We start from the raw sequence: 10,653 nt of genomic DNA, 5'->3' as shown, positions 1-10,653 counted from the left end.
GAGGTTTGATAGTAGATGACGGGGGTGCTCTGCCTATATCCCTTCTAACTTACCACTTGAATGCATACCAGCCCACTTTTCCAGTTGCCACCCCTGTGTCTTTGTGCCCAAGGACTCTTACTTGCTACTGGTGCCTGCTTTCGACCCTGCAGTAGGCCTGAAGTGCTGGGAGATCCACACATCCCTGGAGCAGCCCCCAACCAATGACTGATACGTATGCCTGCAGCCCACACCCCTGGCTGGGATAACTCAGAGGTGCTGGCTCCCAGAGCTCCCTAGCAGGATTGAGCTTCACTTGCCCACAGTGGTAACTTGCTTGATAACACACCCTCCTGTCTCCTTCCCTGATCCCCTCCCAATGCTTCTGAGACCATTGCATATAAACCACTTGCACTCAAGTCCTTGTCTTAGGGTGTGCTACTGGGGGAACCCAAACTAAAACTAGCCTCTGGTACAGCAGGTGGAAATGCAGTATAACATAGCAATTAGGGGCACAGGCTTTGGAACCAGAGGGCTGGGGCTCAAGCCCTGGGCCTGCTATTTCTTTGCGCAAGTGACTTACCCATTCTTGCCTTTGTTTCCTCATCTGTAAAATACGTGTAATGGCACACACCTCACAGATGGTCTGGAGGATTAAACAACACAGCACACACAGAGTGATGACTCGGTAAATGTTGCCTTTTTTTTTTGTTTTTTGGGGGAGGGCAGCTGGCCAGTGTTACAACACTGTGCTCTAAGCAACCGAGCTAACTATCCAGCCCATTACTGTTATTTCTTTTTTGTTTTGTTTTGTTTTTAAAAAACTTATTTATTTCACGTAGTATACATGCACAGTTATATAATTTTACTTAGTAAAATCTTCACACTTTGGGTTCCAACAATTTGGCCAAACTTGAACTTGGAAGAGAAGAAAAATTCACTACCTAGCTCTAGAAGGGGGAAATTTGGTAGAGGAAGGATCCCATTTCTCCAGTTTCTTCCTCTAGGGTAGTTTCCTGGATATGAAAAGAATGAAGTCTAAAATTATCTGATAATAATTCTGTTTAGGAACTTGTGAGAATATCATTTCCCTAATTTAATATGGCAGTTTGTTTTTTGGGTTTTTTTTTTTTTCCTATATAAAGATGACCGGTAAGGGGATCTCAACCCCTTGGCTTGGTGTTGTCAGCACCACACTCAGCCAGTGAGCCAACTGGCCATCCCTATATAGGATCCGAACCCTATATGTGATAACACCCCTGTAGTGTTATCAGCACTACACTCTCCTGAGTGAACCACGGGCCGGTCCAATATGGCAGTTTCTTGATTGAAGAATTATACTTTTAATTTTCCTGGTCACCTTCCTAGGTACAAGTATACATTTTTAGTACAGTGAACTTTTATTTTTCCATTACCTCTAAGTTAAAAAAAATGTGCATTATAGTAGTTCACAGTGTTTGATTCACAATAAAATATTTTCAGTCATTTTCCATGATGAATGAGGCAGACTCTTAAAAACAAAATAATCTTTTAGAATCCTTCAAGGCTTCAGCATCATCCACACAGTAAGAACAGCAAAAAAGAAGCATAAATATAACTGTCAATCGTTGGCGCCTACTAATGACACATACATACTAGCTAGATATGTGGTAACTCCAGGGACGTGCTTGGAAGAGGCAGCATCTATGCCTGTGAGGTGCCAATGAGAAGCAGCCCGTCATGTTCTGTCCCTTTGTTTATTGTGAACCTGTGCCTTCTTGAAGAGGCCAGGGCCTCGGTCATAGGCCCACACTGAGAGCAGGCTGTGCCCTGGCCTGCCCATTCCCACTCTTGACATCTGTCTGGCAGAGAACATACCTGGAGATGATTTTGTGAAAAGTATAGCGGAAGTCTTGGTTCTAGTAGGCATAGACAATGGGATTGACAACTGAATTGGCATGTGACAAGAGAATGGCCATATTCATTGCCCACTTGGGCTTATCCTTAGCCCGAGCTGGCTGAAAAAGAGTGACACAATTGATGGCATGTACTGGCAGCCAGCAGAGAGCGAAAATCCCCACAATCATGGCCAGCGACTTGGCCGCGTGGATCTCCCTTTGGAGGGTGGTCCTGGAGTGGTCCATCAGCTCGGTGCGCCGAAGCTGCCTGCAGGCCACTGTGAAGATCTTGATGTAGGTCACCAGCATTATGAGCAGTGGTGGCAGGACACACCCAAAGAATTTGAAATACACCATGTAACTCATGGGGACCACATTCTCAAAAAGACACTTCACACGGCAGCAGCTCTCATTCATGGTTCCATCCCAGGGCTCCGTGCAGTTGGTAGCACTGTCTTTACTGTTCCACCCCAGGAATGGAGTCAGTCCGATGCCGAAGGCAAGGACCCAGAGGGCAGCAATGACCCCTCTTGCTCGTGTTCCAGTGACTAAACTTTTATACCTGAGCGGGACGCGGATGGCCCAGGTACCTGTCGACGGCCACGGCCAGCAGGCTGAAGATGGAGCTCTGCGTGAGCACCAGCACGAAGCAGGCGAGGAAGAGGCAGCCGTGGAAGTCCGTGCAGAAGCCCAGGCTGATGGTGACGGCGAAGGGGATGGCCAGCAGCCCCACGGCCACGTCGGCCGCCGCCAGGGACACCAGGAAGTAGTTGGTGGGCGTCTGCAGCGCGCTCGACGTGCTCACCGCCGCGCACACCAGCACGTTGCCCGCCACCGACAGCGCGGCGACGGCCAGCTCCAGGGCCACGTACGCGGCGTCCTGCGCCTCCAGCGGCATGGCCAGGCCGGCCGGGCCCTGGGCGTCGCCTACCGGGGCCAAGCGGTGCGGGGGGCCGTCGCGTGGGCGCCGCCGGGCATGGCCGGAGCGTCCGCACCGCGCGCAGCCAGCCGCGTCTGAGCTGCGGGGTTGGCGCACTTCCCATTACTGTTATTTCTAATGTAGAGGTGAAATGCAGAAAGAAGCGAGGTCCTGAGAACTGAGTACACCCTGCTTTTAGTCTGTGTTGCCCCCTAGCTGAAGGTAAAGCTGTGGCTACCTGGCTGCCTGAAGTCCCCCCACCGCTGCTGGGGGTTGGCTGGTTCCACCACTGACTGTCACTGCTCTCTAAGAATAGGTTTCCCTCCCAGATGGTATCTCTCTGGATCTTGCCAGAGCATCTGGTGCCTCCAACTGCACACTCCAGGGAGAAAAGTGGGGTGGTCCTTGCCAAGGAGCAGGGGTCTAGCTTCCAGCAGTCCTGAGAGGGGGCTCACTCACTCCTTCTTGGCAGAGCCCCCATTTTCTACAATCTGTGAAACAGGATCGCCAAGGGGCCCTTGGCACACAGTAGTACTGCAATTTCTAAATGCTAGTTTCTGAAATAGCATAGTGGTTTAACGTGTATTCCTGTAAATTGCTATATTCCTATTAAGTCTTTTGACATGCAAGACTGTAAAAATAATTTTTATTTTTATATATTTTTTGGTGGCTGGCCAGTATGGGGATCTGAACCCTTGACTTTGATGTTACAAAAAAATAATTTTTTAAATCAATAATACATACACATGGTACAAAATTCAAACAGTATAAAAGGTGTACGAGGGTACTTCAAAAAGTTCATGGAAAGACTCATACCATCTTTTAATTCTATTTTTCCATGAACTTTTTGAAGTACCCTCGTATTAGAGGGAAAAGTCAGTTCCCTCCCATACCCCCCAGATATCTTGGGCAGTTCTTACTGTAATCAGCATGAAGATGAACCACCTGAGATGTCCTGATGCATATAGTAGATGATGCCCAATGTTCAGGCCCACGGAACTCCAAGTGTAAGGGAAAGGACAAAACCCAAGTTCACATGGGGCCCTTCTGCTCCACTCCCAAATTAGAGCTCATTAAGTGAACCCATGTGACAGCGATGATTCACAGGCTGGGGCGCCAAGAAACCACCTCGTGGGAGGCTTGCTGCTCCAGCCTTGCACATCCGGGCTCCAGAAAGAGTCCTGGTGACAGCGTTTCTTTCCACATTGCTCACTTGCCTCTCCGTGAGGGCATTTCAGGTTTATAAGAATCAAGCTTTGAACTCCTCCTAAACCAGAATACTGTGCTATGCTCCACCTCCTGGAACGAACCTCACGTCAGTCACCTTGGTCTGTGACTTCAGATGGATCACTTTTTTTCATGAATTGGAGGGTATTTATAAAAAGGGGAAAAAAAATTTCCTGGTCTTGTTCGAGATTCATAAGGAGAGAGTGTGCCTTACTTCAGCCTTGAAGAGCATTTTGGGTGAGAGGGTTTTGGTTTTAAGCAGAGGGTCGCCTACAGGACTTGCTCTTGTGAGCTGGAGGCTGCACTAGCCCAGGCAGAGGACAAAGGGAAAGCAGCACCCTCTTCTGAGTATTGTTTTAAGAAAGGGCTTCCAAACGCAGGGCTCCCTGTTTTCCGTACCAGGACTCTGCTCAAAGCTGCTTTATAGGGGCCGGCCTGTGGCTCACTTGGGACGAGTGTGGTGCTGATAACACCAAGGCCAAGGGTTTGGATCCCTATGCAGGGATGGCCGGTTAGCCCACTTGAGAGAGCGTGGTGCTGACAACACCAAGTCAAGGGTTAAGATCCCCTTACCTGTCATCTTTTAAAAAAAAAAAAAAATGCATTATGAGGATACCGCAAGAAGGTGGCCATCGACAAATCAGGAAGAGGACCCTTACCAGACGCCTAATCTGCCAGCACCTTAATCTTGGACTTCCTAGCCTCCAATACTGTAAGAATAAATGTCTGTTGTTTACACCACCAAAAAAACCCAAAAAACTGCTTTAGATGTCATGATTTAATAAACAAGACAGAAACCAGGCAGAATTGAAAAGCAGGTCCCAGGGTCTGTGTCGCAAATGTCAGAACAGCTGAAAGCATCCTAGGGCCCAGAAAGGAGCCCCCCCTGGCTGAGACGGCTGAGACAAGGTGCACGGCTGGGGTTCCCTGGCGAGGAGCCGAGAGGTTGCTGGGCACGTCAGGCAGGCTTCGTGGGCCAGGGAAGGGGTTTGGGTTTTCTCAGCGTAATGGCAGCCTTTGGCAGGTTTAAGCAGGGGAATGATGTGATTGTTCTTCTGGGCTTTTCCCTCCAGCCTCTCCTTATGGGCTGGACGTCGGCTGAGAGGAGGATCAAGGCCAGACCACATCAGCTTTTAAGACACTCCTTTTTAGAGTGTCCTTGGTTATGTGTGTCAGGAACCCCTTTGGCATTGACTCTTCTCACAACACTGTTTCCAAAACCCAACAAATAAAATACATAGGATCACAAAGAGACTGATTATATTGAATACTGAAATAGTTAACAAAATACTTTTTAAATTTGCAGTTTAGTAATGTATGTTCTTTTTTGACACATTAAATAACAAGATCTAGCAGCATGTCCGAAACTGCCATGATTTCAAAGGTGTGATAAGCATAAACAGTATCTCAGGACACCTGCAATGACTGTAACACAGTATGGAAATAGCTGTGATTTCTATTGGTGGCAAAGTCCCAGGTGTTGCTCATAGTCCTCTGGTTCACTGCCTACATCCTAATTGAAGGAAATGTTCAATTTCAGTTAGAGGCTAGTGAAAATAAAGATGTAATTCTTTTCCAGCTTAAGTTCATGGAACTTGGGATTCATGGATCTAGATTCAGAGCCCCTGCTCCAGAGGGGCCTTCCCTGCCTGACCACACAGCGGCTGTCATTGCTTACCAAGCCCTGAGCATGGGAGTAATAAAAGTAATAACTGACGTTGGTTGAGTCCTTACTAAGTGCCAGGTGATATTGGAGGCTGGGATTCAGCAATGAAAGAAGCCAGTTCCTGTTCACCTGGGGTTTACAGTATAAGAAGGGAGGGAAGACTGACCAGCAAATACGCAAATAAGATCATTTCGGAGTGTGGAAGTGCTGTGAAGTATACTCAGGGCAGTGTAATAGAGTGACTTGGGAGGGGAGAACGGAAGGTTCTGTTTTCCAGGGAAGGCTCCCTGAGGAGGTGTTGCTTGCTCTCAGCCCTGGAGAATGAGGAGAGAGCTCTGCAAAGCTGTGGAGGAAGGGTGTTTCAGGCAGAGGATCCTGGAAGTACAGAGGCCCCGAGGAGGGACAGCTGAAAGCATCCTAGGGCACGGAACAGGGCCCACCCGACTGAGACAGGGTGCAGGACTGGGGATTCCTGGTGAGGAGCCAAGAGGCCGCTGGGCCCATCAGGCAGGCTTCGTGGGCCAGGGGAAGGGGTTTGGGTTTTCTTAATCACACTAGATGGTCAGTTTTTGTCAGGTTTAAGCAGGGGAGTGATGGGATATGAGTTCCGTTTTGGGAAGATCCTCCTGGCTGCATGTGGAGAACAGTGTAGGGGCCAGGCTAGCAGCATGAATCCCAATGAGGAAGCCACATGGTGGTCCAGGTGAGAGACCCTGGCAGCCTGTGGGGGTGGGGGGTAGAGGAAGAGAACAGAGAGAAAAGTGGGCAGATCTGGGGAGTAATTTGGAGAGAGACACAATGGTCCAGGGCTTTGGAGGTGGGGGTGAGGCAGACGGGTGTAGTGAGTGGCCCCCATGTTTTCCCTCCTAGGCTTTGCCCCCCAGCTAAGAGACAGTCCCTGACCTTGTCCCCTTCCTGCCTCCTCAGCCCCCCACCGCCTTCCTTGGCCCCTCTGGGGCCAGCCGCCTGCCCACCGGGCCCCTGGCATGCCAGGCTTCCCAGCTGGCGCCGATTGTTGTCACTCCCCAGGGAGTCATGGGAACACACTCCCCCTGCCCCCTCCACCCCCCTCTCCCCAGACAGGGCCAGGCCCCAACAATGCCCCCTCAGCCAGCCAGTGGCCTGGACACAATGCCCCTGTTTCGGTTCATTGCCAGCTCCAGGAGGCCTGCTGCGTTTCCTGGCCTGTTTGGCATATATATAACTCTGGCTTCCAGCAGGGTTTTTTTGTTGCTAAAAAAAAAGAAGGGGTCTCTGGCTCCTCCTCTCTGAATATCTTAATATATTATAAAAAGTCTTTCTCTTCCTATCTGGGCCCTCCCCACTGCATTTGCCATGTGCCTGTCAACCCAGGGACCAAATGCAGGTCAGCAGGTGTCAGTGACAAAATGAGAAAAAAAAAGAAAAGCTGATTGCCCCATCATGGCCAGCCTTGAATGTGCTGGTGATGCTGAAGACCATGAGAACAGTCTGAGGGCTTATGACAGGGCAGGCATTGCACCCAGCACTTTGTACATCTTAGCTCGTCACTTCTAAGACACCACTGAGGATGAGATAGGCCATCATTTTGAGCCCCCAAGAGAGAAAAGAGCTACTGACTAAAAATGGACATTCCGTTGATTGTGTGATGTGTCTCAATTTCAGTGAAGTTAAAATATGATAAAAGAAGTCTTAGAATCAGTGGAATATGGGATTGTCTCATTGCATTGCCTTCCAGACATATTTATTTTTCCTTGTCTCTGTGCCTACCTGTGCCTAAAAGAATTTGGGAGGCAGTGCAGGGATTGCTTCATGAAAGTTCTGGTCTGCAGCCTAACAAGAACAGTTCTTCTTTCTCCTGTGGAAAAATCGAGATGCGAATGTAGGCAAGCTGCTTCAGGGATTCATCCTTCATTCTTATTTTCTTTTTCTTTTTTTTTTTTTTTTGGCGGCTGGCCCATATGGGGACCCGAACCTGTGACCTTGCTGTTATAAGGCTGCGTTCTCATCCTTCATTCTTAATAACAGCTGATATTCATCGAGCACTCTATGTGCCGGGCACAGTTCTAAGTACTAATAACTCTGTTCCAACAACCCTAACAGGTGAACCGCTATTATTATTATCATTATTGTCATCTCCATTTTACAGAAGTCAAAACAGAGCCCCTTGGCTCTAAGGGTCCCCTATACCCTTCACTGTGGCCCTGGTCAGGGTATAGGCATAGCCGCTATGTTTGGTTTGTTTCCTCTCCTTGGAAAAGCATGATCCCTTCTCAGAGGTTTGGGTGATTCAGAGAAAGGAAGTTGCACTGGGTGAGCCTTGGAGAGAAAAGAGGTCCCTAGAGCATGAAATCAGGGAGTGACTGGGGTTGCAGGAAGGGAGACTCACTTATCAACCTGAGACCTATCCACATTGGACCTGAGACCGTTTGGTCCAAACCCTGTTGAGCATTTGGGCTGACTGATGGCCAAGGATTTAGCCAAGGCCACCCAGCCAGGCTGTTGGCTGTTACAAAGCCCAGTGTCTCTAGTTTCACCATTAATGTCCACCTTCCCTACTCTTCTAAGTCCATGTCTTATCTTTAGTTACCTGCAAAGCAGAGAAGCTGTGCTGGTGCCGGTTGGTTCCTCGGCAGTAATAACATCAGCGATGATATGACGAATGGTAGATAATGTTTATTGGGTGCTCACTCATGCTGGGCACTGTACTTGAGGGGTTGCAGTCTCCTATATCTGGAATGGCAGGACAAGTACAGTCACTGAGTGAGGCAAGCCAGGGAGGGACTGTGGTGACCTAGAGGGTCAAGGTTCTGGCTAAATGGGAACTGCTTAGCACTGTGATGGCCTCACCAGTATTGCCAGATATTACTGTTTTAAAAGAAAGCAAGATATCTGAATTTTTATGTGGCATTTCCCAACCTCCCCAAATCTTAAAACTAATTCATAATTAAGAAAAGATACTGGCTGACCGGTTAGCTCAGTTAATTAGAGCATGGTGCTGATAACACCAAGGTCCGGGATTCAATCCCAGTACTGGCCAGCTGAAAAAAAAGAGGAAAAAAGAAAGACACTCTTTGGACAGATTCAATCATATCTGGGGGCCAGTTTGCAAACTCTGCTTGTCTTGTTTTTGTATGTCACCCTGACACCCATCCTGTAAAAGAGCTGTTACCCCTTGTTCTACAGATGAGGCAAGCAAAGCTCTTTAAGAGGGTGAATCACTTCCCCAAGGTCATATAGCAAAAAAGCCACAGAGTTGGGGTCTGCCTCACTCCACAGCTTGCTCCCGTGTTAGACCGCCTCTCAGATGGGTAAGAGGCCTGTTCAGACACAGCCAGAACTGGCATGGTGACAGAACATCTCCAGGGACAGTAAACTGTCAGTCAGTATAGCGTGGAGGAATCACTCAAGAGGAATGAGGAGTTGCATATTCAAAACTCCCCACCTCCCTCTGCCAGAACTCAACAATGGATGTCTCTGTGCCCCGTAATAAAATTAAGTCACCACAGAATCATTTCTTCCAATTATGCATCCCGTGTAATGAAGGAATATTCATGTTTGGAATGTTTTTTGGCTTTTTTTAAGCTAAGAATGTATGTTTGGGGAGATAGTATATGTGGAATAAATAGCTTTAAATTATGTCTCACTTATCAGACTTTTTAACAACCATATTGTGCAGGCATATAGAAATAATTCTTAACTCCCACTGGACTGTGAGCTCCAGGTGTCAGAGATGGATCTGTTTTGCTTATAGCTGTCTCTCCAGCACCTGGCACAATGTCTGACAGATAGTAGGTGCTCAGTAATTAACTGTGGATTGAATGAATGAGGATTGGAGGAAGTTAGTTGACTTGTCCAAGCTCACACAGACCAAGATTTCCATTTACATCCATCTGATTTAGAAACCCATGCTATTATCTTTGTACCATCCTGCCTCTTGGAAAGAACCAAGGGAAAGATGGGATCTTCGGTCCAGAGGATTATGGGCCCAGGGGCTTCCAACCATTGGGCTCTTCCAGAGGATTCTACTAATTAAGCCACTATCCACCATAATACCTTTTGAAAACCACACATTATAGTCATGATTGTCCTGATCCTGGCTCTTGGAGTATTTACAGAGTGTGGCAGGTATGAAGGGCAGATTCTGAGTTTTGCAATGGAACAGGCTAAGTTCCCATCTTAATTCTGTGGCATGACCTTGAGCTGTGAGTGCCCTTCTCTGAGCCTCCTCCTTCCTGCCCCATGTGTATAAACAAGCTTCACGCAGGAGATTACTGGGTTGAAAGGAGATCATCAGTGGAAGTGGTTGCCCAGTGATTGTGGATTTTTGGGAGGGCTATCAGCCTGAACTGTTGACACTGAAAACAGCCTTATCAGGCTGTGCCAGACGCTGGGCCAAGGGGTCCCATCTATCAGGCCTTTTCTGCTTTAAGTAGGTATTAATAGATAGAGTAGGCCCTTATCTTTTCCTTGGTTTCATGCTGGGAATTCTGGTCTTTGCACCTTTCTGCTGCAGCAGGACACAAGTGATTGTGGGAAGGAAGGCATGTACTTCTACCTGGGATGTGCACTTGAATACTTTGGGAAGGGCAGAGCTTTGGAAAACCCCTGGCTTTGGCCTCACCAAGCCTGAATAACCTTTTCATTTACAAGGTAAACTCATGCCCTTTGTGCCTCGATTTCCTCATCATAAAATGGGGCAATAATAATATACAAGGCATCTTCAAAAAAGCTCATGGAGGGGCTGGCAGGTCAGCTCAGTTGATTGGAGTGTGGTGCTGATAACACCAAGGTCTGGTGGTCAATCCCTGTACCAGCCAACTGCCCCCCCCCACCAAAAAAAAAAGTTCATGGAAAGATTCACATTATCTTTTAATTCTATATTTCCACAAACTTTTGAAGTACCATCGTATATGTCTCCCCTCTCCAGCAACCAGCATGGTGTTTGGTATATGACTGGTGCTCAGTAAATGTTTATTGAATGACTATTGGGTATGAGAGGGCTT

At 48.0% G+C, this 10,653-nt stretch overlaps 1 protein-coding gene across 1 annotated transcript; it reads right to left on the bottom strand.

Moving 5' to 3' along the window:
- Positions 1-1,757: 1,757 nt before the first annotated feature.
- LOC134360977 (adenosine receptor A2b-like) lies at positions 1,758-2,754 on the bottom strand. Its single transcript, XM_063075851.1, is given in 2 exon segments — positions 1,758-2,438; positions 2,440-2,754. Coding segments are annotated over 2 exon segments (996 nt in total).
- Between the last annotated feature and the right edge of the window lie 7,899 nt (positions 2,755-10,653).

This window comes from Cynocephalus volans, chromosome 1 (assembly GCF_027409185.1).
Source record: "Cynocephalus volans isolate mCynVol1 chromosome 1, mCynVol1.pri, whole genome shotgun sequence".
NCBI classification, from domain to species: Eukaryota; Metazoa; Chordata; class Mammalia; order Dermoptera; family Cynocephalidae; genus Cynocephalus; species Cynocephalus volans.
Note: the sequence above shows the minus strand (reverse complement) of the source record. Positions and strands in the feature narration are given on the sequence as shown.